General features: G+C 56.5%; 2 protein-coding genes across 2 annotated transcripts in view; one reads left to right on the forward strand and one right to left on the reverse strand.

Annotated features, from left to right (window-relative positions):
• NBEAL2 (neurobeachin like 2) overlaps positions 1-5,186 on the reverse strand; it is a 31,893-nt gene extending 26,707 nt beyond the window's left edge. Inside the window, exon 1 of the mRNA XM_053985407.1 lies at positions 5,131-5,186. Within this exon, the coding sequence (XP_053841382.1) occupies positions 5,131-5,184 (54 nt within the window). The 5' untranslated portion in view covers positions 5,185-5,186. The remainder of the gene's footprint in view (positions 1-5,130) is intronic.
• Positions 5,187-5,631: 445 nt separating this feature from the next.
• Positions 5,632-21,480, forward strand: CCDC12 (coiled-coil domain containing 12). The gene is made up of 7 exons (XM_053998843.1): positions 5,632-5,762; positions 11,378-11,448; positions 17,306-17,385; positions 18,704-18,765; positions 20,021-20,055; positions 20,443-20,519; positions 20,780-21,480. The coding sequence occupies exons 1-7, from the start codon at positions 5,637-5,639 to the stop codon at positions 20,857-20,859; spliced, it is 531 nt and encodes a 176-aa protein (XP_053854818.1). The 5' UTR covers positions 5,632-5,636; the 3' UTR covers positions 20,860-21,480.
• Positions 21,481-23,555: the final 2,075 nt, after the last annotated feature.

The raw sequence follows: 23,555 nt of genomic DNA on the forward strand, positions 1-23,555 counted from the left end.
AGCAGTGGGGACAGTGGGGACAGTGGGGACAGCGGGGGACAGTGGGGACAGCAGTGACAGTGGGGGACAGTGGGGGACAGTGGGGGACAGCGAGGACAGTGGGGGACAGTGGGGACAGCGGGGGACAGCAGTGACAGTGGGGGACAGTGGGGGGACAGTGGGGGACAGTGGGGGACAGTGGGGGACAGCAGGGACAGTGAGGACAGTGGGGGACAACAGTGACAGCGGGGGACAGCGGGGGACAGTGGGGACAGTGGGGGACAGCAGTGACAGTGGGGGACAGTGGGGGACAGGAGGGGACAGCGGGGGACAGGAGGGACAGTGGGGACAGTGGGGACAGTGGGGGACAGTGGGGACAGCGGGGGACAGCAGTGACAGTGAGGGACAGTGGGGGACAGCGGGGGACAGCAGTGACAGTGGGGGACAGGAGGGGACAGGAGGGGACAGCGGGGACTCACCCGGGCTGGGCACCCCCACCCATCGCCCCGGGGGCACCCCCAGCCCCGGGCACCCCGAGGTGGCACCTGCAGGTGTCCCACGTCCCTGAGCACCCCGTGGGGCCACCTCGGTGTCACCCCCAGTCCCGGGCACCGCATGTGGCACCTCGGCGTCACCCCAGCCCCTGAGCACCCCAACAGGGCACCTTGGGGTGACCCACGTCCCTGAGCACCCCAGGGTGGCACCTTTGGGGTCACCTCCATCCCTGAGCACCCCAACAGGGCAACTTCGGGGTGCCCCATGTCCCTGAGCACCCCCGTGCTGCTCCTTGGGGTCACCCACGTCCCTGAGCACCCCAGGGTGGCACCTTTGGGGTCACCCCCATCCCTGAGCACCCCAGGGTGGCACCTTGGGGTCACCCACGTCCCTGAGCACCCCAGGGTGGCACCTTTGGGGTCACCTCCATCCCTGAGCACCCCAACAGGGCAACTTCGGGGTGCCCCATGTCCCTGAGCACCCCCGTGCTGCTCCTTGGGGTCACCCACGTCCCTGAGCACCCCAGGGTGGCACCTTTGGGGTCACCCCCATCCCTGAGCACCCCAACAGGGCACCTTGGGGTCACCCACGTCCCTGAGCACCCCAGGGTGGCACCTTTGGGGTCACCCCCATCCCTGAGCACCCCAACAGGGCACTTTGGGGTCACCCCCATCCCTGAGCACCCCAGGGTGGCACCTTTGGGGTCACCCCCATCCCTGAGCACCCAGTGCTGCCCTTTGGGGTCACTCACAGCCCTGGGCGCTGCAACGCATCAATTTGGGGTCACCCACGTCCCTGAGCACCCCAGGGTGGCACCTTGGGGACCCCCACACCCTTTGGGGGTCATCCCCAATCCCCGAGCACCCCGATTCCCCCTGGCGCATTCCCACGGGGACCGTCCCCACTTTTCCGGGCGCTCCGACCGCCACAACGCCGGGAAGGGGTGGGGGACACCCCAAAATCCGCCTCCCCCGCACTTCCCGCTCCACCCCGAGCGTCCCTCGGGACGGGCCGCGGGTGTCCCCAGGTGCCCGGAGCCCGTACCTGTCCCCGGGGGTGGCCGTGGCCATCCATGACCCCGCAGCCGTGGGAGCGGCGCCGGCGCAGCGGGGCCGGAACGGGGTGCGGGGGGGGGGGGAGGGGGTGTTTAGGGGGGCCCCCCCACCCCCTTGTTGTCACCGCTGTCGCTTGTGCAAAAGCCACCAAGAAAGCCCCAGAGCTCAGGAAATGCCAAGTCACCCGCGGCCCCAACGGCGCTTCCTGCCCCGCTGCAGGCTCCGCTCGCTTGGGGACACCGGCCCCGCTTTTGGGGACACCGCGGTGTCACCGGAGCCCCCGTCCCTGCGCCCACCCGGGGCTCCGGGATGTCCCCGGCAGCACGGGGAGCTGCGGTGGTTAATCCCGGAATTCCCTGCAAATCCAACCCCAAATCCTGCCCGAGGGTTGAGTTCGCTCCCCGGGAGCCGCACCCCGAAATTCCCGGTGGGCCCTCCCGCAGCCCCGGAATTCCCGGAGCGCCCACCTGGAGCTGCTGCTCCAGAATTCCCGGGGCACCCGCGCGGAGCTGCATCCCGAACCCGGAGCTGGCTCCCGGAATTCCCGCTGTGCCCACCGGAGCGGCGCTGCCCGAGTTCCCGGTGTGCCCCCCCGAGGCCGCGGTCCCTGCCGGTGCCGGTGCCGGTGGCGGTGGCGGTGCCACCCTGCGGAGCTGTCGCAGCCGGTTCCCGGCTGGCAGAGCCTGTTCGGCGGCTTCTGGGCTCGGCCGGCGCGGAGCCGCCTGGGAGCGCCGGGAATCCGAACCGGGAACGCCAGACCGGGAATCCGAACCGGGAATGCCCGACCCGGAATGCCAGGCCCGGAATGCCCAGCCGGGAATCCGAACCCGGAACGCCAGACCGGGAATGCCAGACCGGGAATCCGAACCGGGAATGCCCGACCCGGAATGCCAGACCCGGAATGCCCAGCCGGGAATCCGAACCGGGAACGCCAGACCGGGAATGCCAGACCGGGAATCCGAGCTGGGAATGCCCAGCCGGGAATCCGAACCGGGAATACCAGACCCGGAATCCGAACCGGGAATGCCCAGCCGGGAATCCAAACCGGGAATCCGAGCTGGGAATGCCCAGCCGGGAGTCCGAACCGGGAGTGCCCGACCGGGAATCCGAACGGGGAATCCGAACCGGGAATGTCCAGCGGGGAATCCGAACCGGGAGTCCGAGCTGGGAATGCCAGACCCGGAATCCGAACCGGGAATGCCGCCCTTCCGCCGGGAGCCCTCCAAAAAGTGACAGCGACAAAGCCGCGGGGGTGTCACCCCCCGCACTGAGCGCCACGGGTGACACCGAGTGTCCCCGCGGGGGCTGGCACTGGGGTCACGCTCCCGCCGCCCCTTGCAGGGGTGGGACAGCACGGCCACCCCTGGGGACAGCCCCGTCCCCTGTCCCCTGTCCCCTGCCAGGCCGGTGACAGCGGCTCTGTCCTGGTTTAAAGCCACCGGAGACACCGCGGCCATGCCCGGGACACCGGCCGGGGGGCGGCGACAGCGACACTGCCATCGAGTGACACCGCCATGGAGGGGACACCGCCACCACCTGGGCCACGTCCCCCCAGCCTTGTCCTCGCCAGGGCCTTGGGGACACGGCTGTGGCAAAGGCCACAGGGTTTTGCTCTGTGACCTGGCTGGGGAGGTGACACCGGGGTCTGGCCACGTCCCCGGTGCCTCAGAGGTGGCACGGCCACCCCACTGGTGTGGCACAGCCAGCAGGACACCCGGACAAGTGGCACCTGTCCCCACACAAGCGTGGGTGACACCTGTCCCCTGTGAGTGCCCTGGCAGCACGATGGGACCCTGCAGGGCCATCAGACCCTGGTGGCACCAGGGACACTCCACAGTGTGACACGCGTCCCCCGCCACCACACACCCCCCTGGCGGATGGCACCGGTCCCCATCCAGGTCCCCTCTGTGGCCACGCACAGCCGCAGGATGGCACCTGTCCCCACATGACCACGGGCAGAGTGGCACCTGTCCCCACACGGCCACAGAGAGCTGCACCAAGTGACACCTGTCCCCCGGGCACAGCTCAATAATGGCACCTGTCCCTGCATCGGCCAGCTCGATGGTGTGGCACCTGTCCCCACATGGTCATGGTCACCTCAGTGCTGTGGCACCTGTCCCTGCATCGGCCAGCTCGATGGTGTGGCACCTGTCCCCACATGGCCACGGCCACCTCAGTGCTGTGGCACCTGTCCCCACATGGCCACGGCCACCTCGATGGTGTGGCACCTGTCCCCACATGGTCATGGTCACCTCAGTGCTGTGGCACCTGTCCCTGTACAACCACGGCCACCTCGATGGTGTGGCACCTGTCCCCACATGGCCACGGTCCCCTCAGTGCTGTGGCACCTGTCCCCACATGGCCACGGCCACCTCAGTGCTGTGGCACCTGTCCCTGTACAACCACGGCCACCTCGATGGTGTGGCACCTGTCCCCACATGGCCACGGTCCCCTCAGTGCTGTGGCACCTGTCCCCACATGGCCACGGCCACCTCAGTGCTGTGGCACCTGTCCCTGTACAACCACGGCCACCTCAGTGACCCCACGGCGCCATGGCCACCCTGACAAGGTGGCACCTGTCCCCACACAGCCACAGCCACCCCCATGCAGTGGCGCCTGTCCCCATGTCACCCCCCCCCCCCGATGTCCCAGCACGTGGCCCTGTCCCCACAGAGTGGGGTGACGCTGTTTTGGGGTGCAGAGGAGGGTGCCAGGTGACATCGCGGGGACAGCTGAGGTGACAGGCCCCACGGATGTCCCCAGCCCGGGCCACAGCGTTTTGGGGGGCGGGGGGCGGCAGTTTCACCCCAAAACCCGCCAGGGGACAGCGCTGGGGGTGACACGGGGGGAGGGGGGGGGGTGGTGACACTTGGGTGCCACCTCTCCGGCAGGACCCGTCCCCCCCCCCCGGGGTAATTAAGGACAAAACGACGCACGAGCGACTTTTGGGGTGGCGCGGGGGGGGGGGGTCCCCACCCAGGGACCCCCTTGGGGACATCCCCCAGGAGTGGCAGAGGGTGCCCCAAAGCCACCCACCCCCTCCCCACCCCGTCAGAGCCCGCTGTCCCCACCCTGTCGCCGCTCCGATGTCACCGCGCACCTGTCGCCGAGCGGTGGCGCCGGCAGCGGGGGGGGGGGGGACACACGCGGACCCCAAAAATCCTCCCGGGACCCCCCCGAACCCCCCCCACCCGGGGAGGGGCGAGAGGGGCGGGGAACCCCAAATTCTCCGCGGGAAGGGGAGGGGGGGGGGGGTCACGGCGGGGCTGGGTGGCCTTGGGGACACCGCGCAGGTGACAGCGGCGTGCAGGGCCGGGGGTGGGGGGACGCGGTGGCAAAGGGGGGGGACGGGGCACAGCTCAGGGGTGGCGCGGGGGTCTGGGGACACGCGGGGCGCGACAGCGCAGGGGAGGGGACACAGCGAATGGGGGGATGCGACAGTGGGGGACACGGAGAGCGGGCGGGAATGGAGGGGGCGCAGCCAGAGGCGGGGATGGGGGGGGGGGTCCCCGTCGCGGTGGCCGCCCCCGGGGGGGGGGGGGTGGGGTGGGTGGCGGTGCCCGGTGGCGGTGCCCGGTGGCGGTGCCCGTGCCCGGCTCACCTTGGCGAAGAAGAGCATCCAGAGCTCGCAGAGCCGCTCCCGGGAAGAAGCCATGCCCGGGGCCGGGAACCAGCGGCTGCTCCGCCCCCCCGAGCCCCCCCCGGCACCTCCCCCAGGTGTGGGGGGGCGGGGACTCCCCTCCACCTGCTGGGGGCCCTTCCCCATCCTCCGCTTCTCCTTCCTATCCCCGCATCCCCCACGGTCCTCGATGGGGCGAGGAAGGCAAAGCCCCACCCCGCCCCGGATAATTAACGCTGATTAGCGCGGCTGAGCCCTTCTCGCCCGCGGGGCGAGCAAAACGCGACGCTTTCGCCTCGTTCTCCCTTTTAATCGCCTTTTAAAGCATTCCCAGATGTTTAATGGGGGATTTTTTTTGCCTTCTTCCCACCCCAATATTCCCCCCTCCCAACAATCGATTGCTCCATCGATGCGCTCGGCGCTCGGCACGCCCGGCCTGCCGCGCATGCGCGCCGCGCGCTGTACGGCAGCGGGACGCGGGGGACAAGATGGCGGCGCCCGGCGGCGGCATGGAAGGCGCGGCGGAGGCCGAGGGGTTCGTTCTGGGGCGGCTGGAGGAGGAGGCGCTGAAGCGGCGGGAGCGGCTGAAGGCGCTGAGGCAGAGGACGCTGCAGGTCGGGCCGGGCTGGGCGCTGCGAGGGCGGGGGCAGCGCTCGGAGGGGCCCCGCGGTGGGGCCGAGGCTGCGGAAGGGGCCCGGAGTGGGCCTGGCGAGAGGCCGGGGTCAGGCCCGCGGGAATTCTGAGAATTTTGGGATATTTGGGATCCTCATTTCTTTGAGTGGGACGGGGCTTGAGGGTTTTGGGGTCCCAGAGGGGCTGGGGGTGCCAGAGGGGTCCCAGGTGGGTCTGGGTTATTTTGGGGTGTGGAAGGCAGAGGGTCTGGGGTGTTCAGGACATCCCACATGGATCCGGAGTTATTTGGGATGTGGGACGTGTCTGGAATGGGGCTGGGAATGTTGGAGGGGGAATCCCACGTGGATCCGGAGTGATTTGGGATGCTCAGTTCTTTGGGTGGGGCAGGATTTGAGGATTTTGGGGTCCCAGAGGGGCTGGGGGTGTCAGAATGTCCCGGACAGATCCTGAATCCCAGTGCTGGGAATGGTTGGACTCCCATCACCAACCTCGGGAATTCCAGCATTCCACAACTCTTTCCCCGTCACCAGTGGAGGCAAAAAAATCTTGGGAAAACACGATTCCAATGATTTCCCTTCTTCTCCTTGAATAGGATCTCCCCCTTTCCTGCCAGGGGAGGGTTAATTCCTAAAAAATTCCTAAAAAAAACCCGGCAGAAAATCACCGGGATTGGATTTTCCCGCTGCTCCTCAATCTCCCCTGGCATTCCCATCTCCATGGAGATTCTCCCTAATTCCCCCTTTTCATCCCTCTCCATTAAAAAAGGATTAAAGGCTCCTTGGGATCCCAAACCCCATCCCGGGCTCCTTTCATCTCTTGGAATTCCAGCTGGATTTGCCCTTTTTTTTTTCCCCGGAGCCTCTTTGGGATGAGCTGGGGATGCTGTGCCAGAATTCCCCCAAGGGGATCCCCAGCATCATCCCCAGCTCATCCCAAAGAATTCCCCTTGGGAATTCTCTGCGGCTTCTCCCGCTCCTTTTTATGGGATGCTTTGATGCTTCAAGGTCATCCCGTTCCTAGGGCAGGGAATTCCAAGCAGCTCTTTGGTTTTTAATGGAGAATTCCTGGTTTTCCAAGGATGGAAAGCTGAGGATGGGACAAAAAAAAATGCTGGGAAATAAATTTTTCCAACTGGTTGGATCCAGTGTCATTCCAGAGGGATGGAGGACGGCTCCAAGCTCTTGGAAAAGAGCTGGGATATAAAGGAAAACTTTTCCCACCCTTCTGGAAGATTCTGGGAGAGCTCAGCCATTCCCAGCCCTCTGGGAGAAATTTAGGAATTGTGTCGGGATGTGGAAAAGGTTTGGGTTGAAATTCCTGCTTTGTCAAACCTTGGAGAATCCCAAATTTTTTTGGGGAAGGGGCCTTAAAGCTCACCCAGTTCCATGGGCAGGGAATTCCAAATCAGTTCCTGTGGAGCTGTTTGGTTTTTAATGGAGAATTCCTGGTTTTCCAAGGATGGAAAGCTGAGGGTGGGAAGAAAAGGGTGGGGAAAAAAAATGGTGGGAAAGAAATTTTTCTTTTGGGAAGGGACAGGGAACCCAGAACATTCCAGGCCTGAAATCCACAAGGAAGCAAACCTGAGGCTGGGATTCCAGCAGGAATTCTAGGTTTTAATGGGAATGTTCCAGGAGGAGCCACCCCAGGATGCTCCCGAGCTGGTGAAAATTCCAGCAGTTTTTGTGGAGCAGCTCAAGGTCCTTGGGAAGCTTTTCCTGCTTTTTTTTTCTTTTTTGGGAGCTGTGAAAGGTTTTTTATCCCTTTCCTTTATTCCCAGTTGGTTCCGTTCCCTTTGACAGCTCATCCCTTTGTTTTCCTGCCTTAATTGCAGAAATCCAGGGAATGCAAATGATCCCAGCCTCAGATCTCTGGGAAACGTTTCAAGGGCAACGGATTCTCACTGGAAAAAAAAAATTAGGGAGAAGCTGAAAGAAGGAAATATCCCGATGTTCCCTGTTTCTTGCATCCCTTATGTTAAGGAATTCTGCTTTTCCTGGAGTTTTCCTGTCACTCTGGTGTCTTGTGGGTGGAATTTTGGGTTATTCCCACTGAAAACAGTGGGAATGTTCATGGGGAAGCCTGGATTGTGTCCTGCCTGTGGAAAAATCCAGGTTTTTTTGGGATTCTCTCGAGGTTGGAGGCACCAGAAATAGGGAAAAAGGGAATTTCTTCTCTCTGCTCCTTCAGTTTCCATATCAGATTCCCTCAAGGAAAATTCTCCAAAAAATATTTTGGTGGAAAAAAATAACGGGAGAGGAGAATAAATCAATGGAATACGGAGATTCCTGCTTGGAAATTCCACAGAAAAATGGGAAGCTGCTCCTTTGTCTGCAGTGCTTGGATTCCCTAGGGAATCCAGCCTTTTTGTGGGAATATATTCCAGGATTACCCAGAGAATTTAAGTGAAAAATCTAGGAATTCCTGCTTTGGGATTCCCACTTTTCCGTTCTTCCAGTGGAAAGTGGGGGATGAAGGACTTTTCCCATAATTTAAGGAAAAAATTCCTTGCTGGGACAATATTTGGGATTTCCCATTGGGCACATCCTAGCTTTTCCCCTTTTCCTTTTCTGCCAAATTCTGGGATTTGATGGCTCAAAGTTCCACTCTGAGGGAATTCCCAGGCAAATTCCTTGGGAATTCCTTGTGGGGGATGCTGCTGATACTCCCAAAGGATCCCTCAGCAAAATCCAGGCGGGATCGCTGTGGGAATTCCAGGCTCAGATTCCCAATCCGAGACCTCCACAGCTCCTTCTCCTGCTTTTTTTTTATCCCCAAATCCTTGACAAGCTGGAGTTTTTTTGTGGGAAGGAAAGGTCTCCCATTGCTCCTTCCCATTCCCTGGGTTGTTCCTCGAGCTGGAAAAATTCCTTTGGCTGCAATCCCAAGCTTTTGTTCCCGGCTGGATTCGCTCCAGAGCCACATCCCTGCTCCTGCCCACCTTCCCGGCGGGAGGAAGGGCCGGCACTGCTCCTTTCCGCAGGCTTTTCCTGCTTTTCCACCCTTTCCCTGCTTTCCCAAAGCCCCGGACAATCCCTCACTTTGGCTGCTCCTATCCTTGTTTTTCCCTAGGGAAAATCCCTTGTGGGATTTTGTTTTTTTTTTTTTGCCGGAGCAAAGCTCCTCGTGATCCAGTGCCAAAGGCTTGGGAGAAGTGTTGCTGTGGAAACGGAGCCCAGGGAAGTTTTTCCAGTCGGGATAAAAGCCCCGGAGGATCCCTTCCTTCCCCAGGCTTTTTTAGGGAAGTCGGAAAGGGCTGGAGCGCAGGAAAATGTTTCATCCTGGAGGTTCTTCCCAACAATTCCAGCCTGGGAATGTTGATTTGGGAGATAAGAGGGGGGTGGGATGGCTCAGGTGGGATCCAAGGGTGGGATCCTCAGGGCAGGAGCAAAGTTTCTGGAGCAAATCCAGAGGAAGCCCCGGAGCTGCTGCAGGGCTGGAGCCAGGCTGGGAAAGCTGGGAATGTTCTCCTGGAGAGGAGAAATTCCAGGGAAAGCTCAGAGCCCCTTGCAGGGCCTGAAGAGATGGAGAGGGACAAGGGATGGAGGGACAGGACACAGGGAATGGCTCCCACTGCCAGAGGGCAGGGATGGATGGGAGATTGGGAATTGGGAATTCCTGGCTGGGATGGAATTCCCAGAACAGCTGTGGCTGCCCCTGGATCCCTGGCAGTGCCCAAGGCCAGGCTGGAGCACCCTGGGGCAGTGGGAATTCCCTGCCCATGGAATGGGATCATCCTTAGGATCCCTTCCAATCCCAGCCTTTTGTACCCATGGGCTCAGGGGATGTTGGGAATTCAGCTCTGGGAATTCAGGAGTGCCACAATCTCCTTCCTGCTCCATAGGAATAAAACCAGGATCAGTGGAGCTGAGCAGTGTTTGCTCAGCCCTGCTGCCATTCCTGGGGAATCCAGAGCTGTGCCAGCTTTTTTCCCACCTTTTCCTTCCCGCCCTTTTTTCCTGACATTTTTTCCCCGCCTTTTTTCCCCCCACCGTTTTTATTTCCCATTTTTGTTTTTTTTTTCCCTGCCCTTTTTTTCCCTTTCTCTCTCTTTTTTTGCTTTCCCTCCCTTTCCCCCCACAGCTTCCCTGGAAAACCTTTGCCTTGATTTTCTAGGAATATCCCCGAACCTTAAAAAAAATTTTGGATTTAATAGGAAAGAAGCCGGAATTGGGAATTTTGGGCCAGCTCGTGGCAGGATTGGAATATCCAATATTCCAAAGCCAGGGAAAAGCAGGAATTGGCAGGAGTGGGAACAGCCAGGGCTCCTGGGGAATATTTGTGCCAAGTATTTCCTTATCTTGGAACCCTCTGGATAAAATTCCAGCAGGAGTGAGGGGAATGCAGCTCTGGAGGAGAGGAAAGGAACGGGAAAGGACTTGGAATTCCATGGATTCAAGGGTGGCTGAACATTACCCAGCTTGGAGCTGCAGCAGGGAATTCCAGAGGGCTCTTCCCAGGTTTTATTGAATTTATGGAGCAGGGAATTCCTGGGAGTATCCCAAAGTTTTAATGGACTTAAATCAGGGAATGAAAACGGAATTAAATTGGGATTTTAGGGATGATTGTTGTTGGTTTTCCCTTGAAAAAAAATGGGAATATTTTCCTTGCCCTTGGAGCAGGAGCTGAAGCTGAACAATTCCAGCCCTGGCTCCCTTCCCTGTTTGCTGGGAATGTAATTTTTAACCCGGATTGTGGAACAGAGTTTGGAAGAAGAGGGATCCAAGGAATGAGTCAGCAGTGTGGGATACATTCCCAGCTCCTGGATAACATTGGGATCCTGGAGCTGGTGCTTGGGATAAGGGATGGGAGCCAGGGAATGGATCCCAGTGCCAGAGGGCAGGGAGAGGTGGGATTTGGGAAGGGATTCCCAGGGAATTCCATGGCTGCCTCATCCCTGGAAGTGTCCAAGGCCAGCTTGGAGCAGCCTTGGGATTGTGGGAATTCCCTGCCCATGGAATGGGATCATCCTTAGGATCCCTTCCCATCCAAGGCCTTAGGAAAAGTTGGGAATTCAGCTCTGGGAATAGAGAGGGCTGAAATCTCCTCATTCCCAATCATTTTCCATGGAAATAAAAGTTGGGATAAGTGGAGCTGAGCGGTGTTTGCTGTGTCCATTCCTGGGGAATCCAGAGCTGCTCCTGCTTTTTTTGGGAAGTTAGGATGTTCATTTCCTTCCAGGATTCCAGAATTCCATGGCTGCTCATTCCCAGCTGGGCACCATTCCATCCCTGTTCCTGCCTGGATAATGAATGGAAAAGGGAATTCCACTGCTTTTCCCAGGAGCTGGTGCTGCCCATGGAGCCTCTTTCCCTATTCCACAGAAACTGGATTTTGCTCCAACGTTTTCCTGGAGCTGGAATTCCTTTGTTGTGCTGCTCCCTGTGGGATCCCGTGTTTTCCATCCCAAATGATCAATTAGGGGAAAAAGGAATCCTGCTCTGTGAATTCCCAGATTTTTATGGCTTCTCATCACTCATTCCCAAATCCTTTCTTGTCCCAAAAATATCCCAATCCCAGAGGATTTTGGTGTTGTTTGCTCTCCTGGATTTCCAGAGAAGCCAAAATCTGGTGGATTATCCCATTTTTTTTTTTGCAGAACAAGGAGAGTGGAGAACCTGAATCCAAAATTCCCAGAGAAAATGAGGAAGAGGAGCCAGTCAAGCACAGGTAATTCCTTCTTTATTCCCACTTTTCCCAGGAGGATTTTCCCTTGGATCTCTGCGATTCAATGGGGATTTTCCATAGGAATTTGGTGCAAATCATTTGGGATGAGGGATGGGTGGATTCACCTTGGAGGCAAAATTCCATGGATCAAGAGGGAAAACCTGGAGCATCTCCAGATGCAGCAGGAATGTTGGGAGCTTCCCTGAATTCCCAGCCATTCCTGCAGGGATTGGTATTTTTCCATGGATTCCTGTGACTGTTTTCCCTGGAAAACGGGAGCCGAGGCAGATCCAGCTGATTCCCACCAGGGCTTTTTTTGGGATCACAAATTTGGGTGGAAAACATGGAATGTGGATAAATCCCATGGATTTATCCCTAAAAACCTCCTCTGTGGCAAACATGAACCAGGAAAAAAAACCGAGGAAAATCCTCCTTTTTAAATTTTTGGGGTTTTTTTTGGAAATGACTCCTTGGAAAAAGCAAATCCCGGTGGAGAAAATCCCACATGGATTTGGGGCTGGAAGCACCAAATTTCTTGGGAGAGGGAAATTTCTGTGCTTGGAATTTGTGCCCGGAAAGGCTCCGGAGGTGAAACCAGAGCTTGGGAAAATCCTGAATAATGAATGGATCGGGAGCTCTCGGATTCCAGCGCTGCCACCGGATCTGCAGCCGATGGAATCTGGGTTGGTTTTCCCACCCCTGTGGATCCAGGCCTGGCTGGAATGAGGAATTCATCCTTCAAATCCCAAAAAATCCTGGTTTGGGCAGATTTTCTCCTGGGATTCATCCTCCAAATCCCAAAATAATCCTGGTTTGGGCAGATTTTCTCCTGGGAATTGTCCTCCAAATCCCAAAAAAATCCTGGTTTGGGCTGATTTTCTCCTGGGAATTGTCCTTCAAATCCCCAAAAAAGTCCTGGTTTGGGTAGATTTTCTCCTGGGAATCCTCCTCCAAATCCCAAAAAAATCCTGGTTTAGGCAGATTTTCTCCTGGGAATCGTCCTCCAAATCCCAAAAAAATCCTGTTTTGGGCGGATTTTCTCCTCGGAATCCTGCTCCAAATCCCAAGGATTTTTTCCTGCTTTTCCCTTTAGTTATGAATGGATTTTGAGGAATTTCCTCTCAGCCACTTGGGATATGGGGAAATCCCATCAAATTCCATCCCTGGAAGTGTCCAAGGCCGGGTTGGAGCAGCCTGGGATAGTGGAAGTGCCCCTGCCCATGGAATGGGATCATCCTTGACTCCCTTCCGAGCAATCCGTTCTGGGATTCTGGGATTCTCCCACCCCTTCTCCACATTTTTCCCCTCTGCTCATTTTTCCAGGAGTCTCTGGGAGATCCCACGCTCACCCGCTCCGTGGCATCCCAGTGCTGCCAGGAAAGCTGGAGCAGGGAAAAACCCCGGAATGGTGGGAAAAGATCCAAAGGAGGATCCCATTCCATGGGCAGGGACAGCTCCTTCTATCCCAGGCTGGCTTTGGGCACTTCCAGGATTGGAGATTCCCAACTTTTCTATTCCAGTGGCTGCAGGAAGGACAAGATCCCCTCAGCTCTGGTTTTCCCAACATTTTTCCCGGCCTGTGCTCCCATTTTTTGGCCACTTCTTGCTTCGTTCCCGCTCCACTCCAACCTCTCCATCCCGTTTTTCCTTCCCCATTTTCCTGCACATTCCCAGCCCTGCAAGCCCTGCTCTTTTCCCAGGAATTCCAGCTCCGATCCCTGATCCGAACTCTGGGAATTCTCTCTGGAGCTGTGGAAAACTTGGATCGTTTGGATTTTTGTCTGGACCAGGAAGCGGAGCCGCTGCTCCGCCTTTCCCAGGAAAAGGGTGTGGGAGGATTTCGGCCTTTCCGCCTCATTCCCGCGGGGTAAAACGCTGGATTTGGGAATCAGGGACCCGCTGGAGCCTGGAATTCCCATCCCGCAGCGCTGAGCCTTGGAATTGGGCTCCTTGTGCCAACAAAGCTCGACAGAGGTGGGAAAAGCGGAGCTAAAAACCCAAGGAAAAGCTCGGAGAGGGATGGGACAAAAATAATCCTCAATTTCCCAGCTTTAGGAAAAGTGAATCCGCACGGAGCCCTGCCCTCGGACACGGAGTTATCCTTGGAAGCTGCAGCTCCTGCTCTGGGGGCGGAGCGGGGCTTGGGAAACCCGATCCCCCTGAGGAATTCCTCCCTCTGGAATGTCGCCGGGCAGGTCCGAGCACTTTTGTTTGTTAATCCCGGCCTCAAAACCCCTCGGGATTCTGCTCCAGAGGGGGTTGGGCTCGCCAGGAGGATCCAGGACGTGATTCCCTTCATCCCAGCGAAGGGGTTTGGGACAAGGAAAGGAACTGGAAAAAAATCAGGATTAAATGTGGGAGGTGGGAGCTGAGCTGGGGACCCGGGGAGGGTTTGCTTGACACTTCCCGGGATCTGCTCCCGCTTGGATGCTCCCCATGGAGCATCCCAGGGATCCCTTCCCAGCGGGAATGTGCTCAGGAAAAGGAGTGGGAAGCTGGGAACTGCCACGGTTTGCTCCAAGCTGGAAAAGGGAAGGCAGGGATTGAGTCCACCTGGAAGCTGAGAGCACCGGGATCCAGGCTGGGAAAATTCCTGAGCTGGCTCCATCCTGAAGGCTCTGATCCATGTCTTGGGCCTTCCTCCCTCTGGAGCTGGAGGATGCTTTGGATTTTCCCTCAGGATGGAGCTGATCCATCCCTAGGGAAGGATCCATGGAAATTCCCGTGATCCCAGGCTCTGGGTGATCCTGGATTTTCCCTGGGATTGGGATGAGCCTCCAGAAGTGACGCCTCCCAGCCCTTGGCTCTTCCCAGTGCTCCACTCTTTTCCAGGAATCATTCCTGGGAATTCATCCACCCCACGGTGTTTTGGGCATGGAATTTTGGGTGCTCAGACTTCCAGCTGCCCATCCTGGGGGAGAATTCCTGGGAACGGGAGCACGTCTGGAGCATCTTTGTGCTCCCAGTCCTTGCGCTGGCTCCGTGCTGGGATTGTGGATCTGATCCCGGGAATTCCAGCAGTTATCCCGGCTGTTATCCCGTGGCCATCTCGGTGCTCCCAAGGTGCCTCCAGGGCTCCTTCTGGTTGAACCTCAAGGGTGGAAGTTGGGTTTGGATCCATCCCAACCTGGAGGAGCCGCAGGAAAGCGTGGATGAGGTTTGTCCTCCTTCCAACGTTGGTATTCCCGGCATGGCTGGGGTGGGAATGGTTTGGAATCATCCAGCTCCAGCAGGATCCCACGCTCCACAAGGAATGGGGGCTTTGTCCTGGTTTGATTCATGGGTATGGAAATTCCCAGTGTCCACCTGGAAAAGCTCAGGTGCTTGGCAAAGCCCTGTGGGAAGCGATGGGAATCCCGATGGATTTGGGATCTTCTCCAGCTCTCCTGGAACACCCGGGTGTCTCCCAATCCTTGCTCCAGCAGGGAAAACCAACCGGCCTGGCAAGTTTGGTGTGGAGAGAGGTGGGATTTTTTGGGATTCCTTCCTTCTGGAGCCACTCTGGGAGCAGGACAGGCTTGGACACGCTCGGGAGCTTGGGCAGGAGCAGCTTTTCCAGGGAAGAGCTTTTTCTCGGGGTGGGTTCTCCTGGATCTCTGCCTGCTGCTCCCTTGGTGCCTTGGGTGAGGAATCCGGGAACGTCGGCAGCACCTGCTGGAGTCAATCCAGGGGATCCCATGGAGCTGCTCCCGGGGCCGGAACCCCTCTGCTCTGGGAGAGCTGGGAATGTTCCCCTGGAGAGGAGAAGCTCCAGGGAGAGCTCAGAGCCCCTTGCAGGGCCTGAAGGGGCTCCAGGAGAGCTGGAGAGGGACTGCGGACAAGGCATGGAGGGACAGGACACAGGGAATGGCTCCCAGTGCCAGAGGGCAGGGATGGATGGGATAATGGGAATTGGGAATTCCTGGCTGGACTGGAATTCCCAGAGCAGCTGTGGCTGCCCCTGGATCCCTGGCAGTGCCCAAGGCCAGGCTGGAGCAGCCTGGGATAGTGGAGGTGGCAGAGGGTGGAACAGGATCACCCTTCAGATCCCACCCAGCCCATTCCAGGATGATTCCATGATCTCCATCCATTTTTCCTGCTGTTCCTGGAGGTGGTGAAAGCCTCACCCTCAGGGAGCGGGATGGGGAAGCTGCTCCTGAAGCAGCTCCCAGTGACTTTTGGGAATAACGACAGGAGCAAGGAACCCGTGACACCGGAAGAAATCCCTGTTCCAGCTTTTCATGGCAAAGCCATTCCCGGTGCTCCTGCCACAAGGATTTTGGCAGCCAGAAGGCTTGGAGAAATCCGTGGAATTGTTTTGTTCCATAAAACCCTTGGAGCTGGAACAGTGAAGCACAGGCCAAGCTCGGAGGGGCCTGGTTTCCATCAGGAACACTCCGGGCATTCCGCACATTCCCGGCGTGCCGGTGCCAAGGGCCTCCTCCCAAAAAAGCTGGGATCCCTCCTGCTTCCCCAGCCAGGAGCTCCGGGCCTGAGGGAAACGTGGATTTGGGATATTCCTGAGCACCCCTGGCAGTGTCCATTGCTTCCCTCCGGAATGCTGCACTCCCCAAATCCTCCCAATTCCTTTTTGGGAAGGAATTCCTGGCTGGGAGGGTGGGGAGGGGCTGGGATGGAATTCCCAGAGAAGCTGTGGCTGCCCCTGGATCCCTGGAAGTGTCCAAGAATGGGGCTTGGAGCAGTCTGGGATCATGGAAGGTGATCCCATGGCCCCGATCCCAAGGGTCACTTCCATTCTGGAATTCCATAATTTACCTCAGCGAGGTCCTGGAACACATCCCGGTGTTCCCAGCACTCCCATGGATTGGCTCAGACTCTTGGCCAGGAGATTCCTGTCCTGGAGCAGGAATGGGATGCACTGGGAAGGGTTGGATTTTCTCCTTGTGCTCTGGTGACTTCCAAGGTTGGATTTTTGGTGCTTTCCATAAAAACCTGGTCCTCTGCTTCCCAACCTTCCCAGCTTCTCTTGGAGCGTTTATCCCGGTTAATCCCATCCTCGGTGGTTAATGAGCTTCACCTCCCTCGTTATCCCTGTGGGCTGAGCTTTTCCATGGATCCCACGGCCTCCAGAGTGTCCTGGAGGTGGGATGAGCTCCTGCAAGCTGGAATTTCCAGGAGTGTGGCTTTAGGAATTCCTCTTCAGGCTTGCAGGGTTTGGCTCCAGTGGGGAATCACTCATGGGAATGAGGGTGTCCATGTATAGCCCAAATTAGATGGGAATGTCCTGGAATTGTGGCTCAATCCTGGCTCCTGAGCTTTCCTGGAGGAGATGAAAACATGGAAAAACTTCCAGGTGATGTTTGGGTCCCTCAGCTCCACCATCCATTTATTCCAGATTATTCTGGGATTTGCTCCCTGATTTTAGCACTTCCAGAAATGCTTGGATAACCACCTTATATCCTGAATAATCCTTTTTTTCCTCCTGTCTTTCCCTGAAAGATTTATTTCCATGATTTTGGATCTTCCCTGGGGTCTCCATCCGGAGTATCCCAGTTTTTAGACCAAAAAGGTTGGAGCCAGGTGGGAATTGGGTTCTTCTCCCAGGGAACAGGGACAGGACAGGAGGGAACAGCCTCAGGCTGTGCCACAAGATACCCCAGGTTGGATACTGGGAATATTTCTCATGGAATGGGGAATGGGAGTCCCCATTCCTGGTGGGATTTAAAAGCCATGGATGTGGCACCTGGGGACACGGATCCATGGCGGCCTTGGCTGGATTTGATGATCTTGGAGGCTTTTCCAACCTCAACAATTCCATGATTTCAGCTGCCCCTGGCTCCCAATTCCAACATTCCCGCTTTTCCTGAGTGCCCACTGGGGCATCCTGGACTTTTCTCACTGCTCTTCCCACTTTTCCCAGGGAGATCAAGCTGCGGAATTACGATCCCGAGGATGAGGAGCTGAAGAAGAGGAAGCTGCCCCCGGCCAAACCGGCCTCAGGTGGGAGAAACCGGGAATGTGGGAAGGGAAGCGAGGGCTTGGGAAGCTCCGTGCTCTTCCCAAGGTGGGAGATCCACTGGGATGAGGTGTCCGTGGAGGGGCTGGAATATCTGATCCTGTCACCCTCACGCCCAGCATTGCACAAGAGGGGTGGGAACACTCCCAGGCCCAAATCCAAGGATTCATCCTCAGAGGAGCCTCCCTGGAGGAGCCTCCCGGAAATTCCGGCTGTTTTTTTTTGCTGGATTTATCTTGAAGGAAGTCTTAGTCAGGAGTTGAGGGCGTTGGGGCTGGAATTTCCTCACCTGGAACTTCCATAAATCACCTGAGGGGGAAGCGAAGGAGCGCCCCCGATCCTGAAATGTGGAGTTTGCCTGGAATAAATCCCTTGAAAAATGCCCTGGATAAAAAGGGAGGGCTGGGAATGGCTGGGAATTCTGGCACTGCCCTTTCCTTGTGTTTTTGTAGGAGCTTAAAACTTCCATGTGGAAGGAAGGACATGGAAAAGCCTGGAGCGTGCCCAGGGAAGGGAGCGGAGCTGGGGAATTCCTGAGGGAGCTGGGAATGTTATCCTGGAGAAAAGGAGGCTCTGGGGGGACCTTCTGGCTCTGCACAATTCCCTGCCAGGAGCCCAGGGGGAATTGGGATCTGCTCCCAGGGAACAGGGACGGGAGGAGAGGGAATTACCAGCTTGGATATTGGGAAAATTCCACTTGTCCCGCAGTGGTGGAGCCCCATTCCTGGAGGGATTGAAGTCCCTGTGGATGTGGCACTTGGGGACATGGGCAGTGCTGGCCTTGGCAATGCTGGCGATGTTTGGGCTCGACCCAAGAGGGCTTTTCCCACTGAAATTGTCCTTGATTCCATGAAATCCATGTGCTGGAGTGGGATGTGCTCCCTGGTGCCACAGCCCCTCTGTGGTGGCTTTTTCCATCAGTGTTTTCCCGTTATCCCGGATATCTGCAGAGCTTTCCCCAAGGCCTGGGCTGGAGCTTGGCTCCTCCAAAGTGTCCCAGGCCTGGAAATGAGTCAGGGAAGACAAAATTCCAAACCTTTGGAGCAGCTGATCCCTGCAGATGTTGGGGAAGAGGCCTTGATCCCAACCGGCTTCCAGCTGCCGCTGCTGTTTGTGGGATTTCCATCATTCCCGGATAATTTTCAGGAGTCTCCAGAAGGGTTTGGATTCCGAAGGGATGTACTCAGCCATGTTTTTAAGTAAAGCTGTGGGAATGGGGTTTCAGGGAAGCTTTTGGGAGCCGAGCCTGGAGCGCTGGTGGAATTCCCGGTTTTCCAACACTGATCCTGTTTCCCCATCTAGTGGAGGACACGGTGAAGGAGCAGCTGGAAGCGGCCAAGCCGGAGCCCATCATCGATGAGGTGGTAGGTAAAGCTGGAGCTGGAATTCTTGGGAATCCAGAGCTGGAAATCCAGACTGGGAAATCTGGATCTGGAAATCTGGATTGGGAAATTCCGATCTCGGAAACTTCCAGATCTGGGAAATCAGGATTGGGAAATCTGGATCTGGGAATCAGGAGCTGGAAATCTGGATCTGGGAAATCCAGATCTGGAAATCTCAATCTCGGAATCCAGATCTGGGAAATCAGGATCTGGGAATCTGGAGCTGGAAATCTGGATCTGGGAAATCCAGATCTGGAAATCTCAATTGGGAAATCCGGAGCTGGAAATCTGGATCAGGAAATCTGGATTGGGAAATTCCAATCTCAGAATCTTCCAGATCTGGGAAATCAGGATTGGGAAATCTGGATCAGGAAATCCAGATCTTGAAATCTCAACTGGGGAATCCGGGGCTGGAAATCTGGATTGGGAAATCCGGATTGGGAAATTCCGATCTCGGAACCCAGATCTGGGAAATCAGGGTTGGGAAATCTGGATCTGGGAATCAGGAGCTGGAAATCCGGATTTGGGAAATCCAGATCTAGAAATCTCAATTGGGAAATCTGGATCAGGAAATCTGGATTGGGAAATTCCGATCTCGGAAACTTCCAGATCTGGGAAATCAGGATTGGGAAATCTGGATCTGGGAATCAGGAGCTGGAAATCTGGATCTGGGAAATCCAGATCTGGAAATCTCAATTGGGAAATTCCAATCTCGGAATCCAGATCTGGGAAATCAGGATCTGGGAATCTGGAGCTGGAAATCTGGATCTGGGAAATCCAGATCTGGAAATCTCAATTGGGAAATCCGGAGCTGGAAATCTGGATCAGGAAATCTGGATTGGGAAATTCCAATCTCAGAATCTTCCAGATCTGGGAAATCAGGATTGGGAAATCTGGATCAGGAAATCCAGATCTTGAAATCTCAACTGGGGAATCCGGAGCTGGAAATCTGGATTGGGAAATTGGATTGGGAAATTCCGATCTTGGAATCCAGATCTGGGAAATCAGGATTGGGAAATCTGGATCTGGGAATCAGGAGCTGGAAATCCGGATCTGGGAAATCCAGATCTGGAAATCTCAATTGGGAAATCCAGAGCTGGAAATCTGAATCTCAGAATCCAGATTTGGGAAATCCAGAGCTGGGAAATCTGGATCTGGGAATCTGTAGCTGCTCCGTGCCGGGTCCAGGCTGGAATGTTGCCTTTGGCTTTCACTGATGTCTCCTCTTCTTCCCTAGGATTTGGCAAACTTGGCTCCCAGGAAACCTGACTGGTGAGTGCCTATGGAATGCTGCTCCCGGGAAAAGCGTGTTGGAGTCAGCGGGGGGGTTCCAACACCTTGAGGTTGTGCTGGAAATATCCAGGAAAACCTGAGCTGAGGGTTAAAAATGCCAGGAAAATCCTGTGGGAGGTTGGAAGGAGCTGATCTTTAAGGACCCTTCCAACCCAGAGCATTCCATGACTCCATGGAATTGGAAAACTCTCCTGGTCGTGGAGGAAGACACAATTCCCTTTTCCTGCTGATTCTTTGGAATGCTTGTCACCGAGGGATGGGTTGGTTTTGGAGCGGTGGCACTCGGGAAGGAGAAGGAATCTCCACTGGGAAAGGTCAGCCCTGCCTGGCCATGGAATTGTCCTGACCTTGTCACTCTCCTCCCAGGGATTTGAAGCGGGATGTGTCCAAGAAGCTGGAAAAGCTGGAGAAGAGGACGCAGAGAGCCATCGCCGAGCTGATCCGTGCGTTCCGGAGCCGCGGGAATGGGGTGGCTCATTCCAGAGGGATTCCGTGATCCGTGCTGGGAGCTCGCTGGGCCGGGGAGGGACTGGTGGGGCTCGATCCCTTCCAAATGGATCTGGGAAGCTGTTGGTCCCAAGGAGCTTCCCAAGGAGGCTCCAGGGGCGCTTGGATTGTGCCAAGGGAAGGGTTTCGGGGTCCTGCGCTGGGTCGCTCCCAATCCAACCAGTCCATCCCTTCTCCGTGGCTTTTCTCCCGGCAGGAGAGCGCTTGAAAGGGCAGGAGGGGGAGCTGGCGTCGGCTGTGGGATCAGCAAAGCAGGAGGGAAGCGACTCCGAGTGAGGAGAATCCACCAGGAACGGGCTCCGGATCTGCCTCACACCGACCCCGTGTCCCTCAGGTCCCTCCCTGCTTGGGGCTGCTCATCCCTTTTCCCAAACTTCCCCAATCCTGCCGTGCCTGGAGGAGAGGCAGATCCAAGGAGCCTGGCTGGCTGCTGAGGAACTTCCGTGGAAAACGTTCTGGGATCGTGGCGGGTTGATGGGAGCAGGACAGACCCCCCCCAGTTAGCTGGAATTTCCTTGGAGCAGGGAGAAATGGGAAGACTCTGAGCTGAGGCTGGAAAGGTCAATCCAGACTGGCCGGGAAAGGAGGGAGATGCCAGCAGCCCTTGGAAAAGCAGGATCATTTCCCAGGGATTGGTGCTCCTGTTCCTGTGCGGAGACTCCTTGAGGCTCTGAGTATTTGGGAATATCCATGGCCAGCCCCGGAATCCCTGTGGGAAGGGGCTGTGTGGCTCGGGAATTGTTGGCTGCTCTGCATCTGGCTGAGTTTAATGTGGGATTTGCTTTGCTCCCGAATTTCCCAACCCTCCAGGAGCGTGTCCCGCTCCTCCTCTTGGGGGATTTTTATTGTTAATGGATCTTTTCCTAATAAAACAATTCCACGTGGAAAAAGCTGTCACTTGTCCTGCAGAGGAGTGGGAAGAGGAGCAGTGGGATTAAGCCCATGGAAGTTGGAGTGGGATTGAGTCCATGGAAATTTGAGGAGCTGTGGGATTGAGTCCATGGAAATTGGAGGAGGAGCAGTGGGATTAAGCCCATGGAAGTTGGAGTGGGATTGAGTCCATGGAAATTTGAGGAGCTGTGGGATTGAGTCCATGGAAATTGGAGGAGGAGCAGTGGGATTGGGTCCCTGGAAGTTGGAGTGGGATTGAGTCCATGGAAATTTGAGGAGCTGTGGGATTGAGTCCATGGATGTTGGAGGTGGCCACAGCAGGTCAAGCAGAATTCCTGGGATGGGCTGATCCAGGTTATTGTGTGATCCAGGTTCCTGGGGTGATCCCAACCCTGTGCCTCTGGAAAAGGTGAGCAGGTGGGATCTGCCAAGCTGATCCTGCGTTTTCCCTGGAAAACTTTATTGTGGCTCTGGGAGATCTTGCAGGATGGTGCCGGAATCCTCTGCGTTTGATTCCAAAGAGATTTTATCCTGAGGGGAAACATCTGGTGCCAACGAAAGATCCCAGCTGGGATAAGAAGAGCTGTTCCTGGTAATTCCCACATCCTGCTGGTTTTTTTTTTTCTGGTGCATCATTCCCAGAGTGATGGATCCTTGTCCCTGTGCCAGTATCTGCTGCTTCCCACTGCTCCACGCTCCTCCATGAGGATTTTCCACCTGCCAGAGCCCCATTCCTGCTTCCAGGGGATGCCTGGGAGCAAAGAGCAGCTGGAAAATTCCCTGATTCCGCCTCCATTCCCAGCTTCCTTCCTTCTCCTTGGCTCTCCTCTTCCCGGTGTTTGCAGCCATTCCTGCTCCATCCTCTCCCCTCGGAGGGGCCATTCCCAGGTGTGTGAGGACAACGTGGACATTCCATGGAGCAGTGGGAGAGCTGCACCCACCAGGGCCAGGCTCGGTGTTGGGATGTGCCTCTGGATTCCCTCTGGATTCCCTCTGGATTCCCTCTGGATTCTCTGGTGGAAAACCACCTAGGCTGGGAACCCAACCATCTCCCTATAGGGTGTTTTTGGTGGTTTTCCCTGTTTTTCCTTGGATGGGAGACATTTCAAGTTCCCCTCACCCTTGTCCTGGAGCAAACTATTTCTGGAAAAGAAGTGGGAAGGTTCCATCAGGGAATGCTGTGGCTGCTCCATCCCTGGAAGTGCCCAAGGCCAGGTTGGACAGGGCTTGGAGCAGCCTGGGACAGTGGGAGGTGTCCCTGTCCATGGAAGTGGGATGGATGGGATGATCCTTAAGTTCCCTTGCAACCCAAATTGTTCTGGAATTCCCTGACTCCATGGAGCCATGGAATCTCTGGAATGCCCTGTAGATGTCAGCAGATCTCCATGCACAAAACTGTGTCCAGCTATTCCCAACAGCTGGAATCTGGATGAAGCCAGGCTTTGCATCCCTGACTGGGATGCTGCCAGCTGGAATTCTCATCCATCCATCCATCCATCCATCCATCCATCCATCCATCCATCCATCCATCCATCCATCCCTTCCTTCCCTGGCTGAAGCCAGACCAAAGGTGGGAAGCAGAAGGATTTTCCCTCGTTAACTTTCAAGGGAAAAAAATTCCCTTTAAACTGGCTCCAGTTCCAGGCACAGCTTTTCCCAGTTCCTGAAGGGATAATTTTCACTTTCAGCTCTCCTGCAAAATCTGACTTTGAAATTAGAAATCCCAGTGTTTTCATTTAGGACAAACCTCAAATGAAATGTCCTGAATTTTCCCTTTCTTGTGTGTTTTCCTCTTATTCCAGGCTGAAATTAAACCAGGATCAACCTCAGAGCCCTGGCTAGATGTGGGAGCCGGCATGGGAATGGGATCTCGGCATGGGATTGGGATCCTGGTGTGGGAATGGGATCCCAGTGTGGGACTGGTGTCCTGGTACAGGATTGGGATCCCTGCATGGGGCAGGGATCCAAGGATGGGAGTGGGATCCTGGCATGGGACACAGAACTTGGAATGGGACTGGGGTGCCAAGCGCAGGGCAGGGATCATGGAGTGGGACTGGGATCATGGAGTGGGACTGGGATCA

This window comes from Vidua macroura, chromosome 1 (genome assembly GCF_024509145.1).
Source record: "Vidua macroura isolate BioBank_ID:100142 chromosome 1, ASM2450914v1, whole genome shotgun sequence".
Lineage (NCBI taxonomy): Eukaryota > Metazoa > Chordata > Aves > Passeriformes > Viduidae > Vidua > Vidua macroura.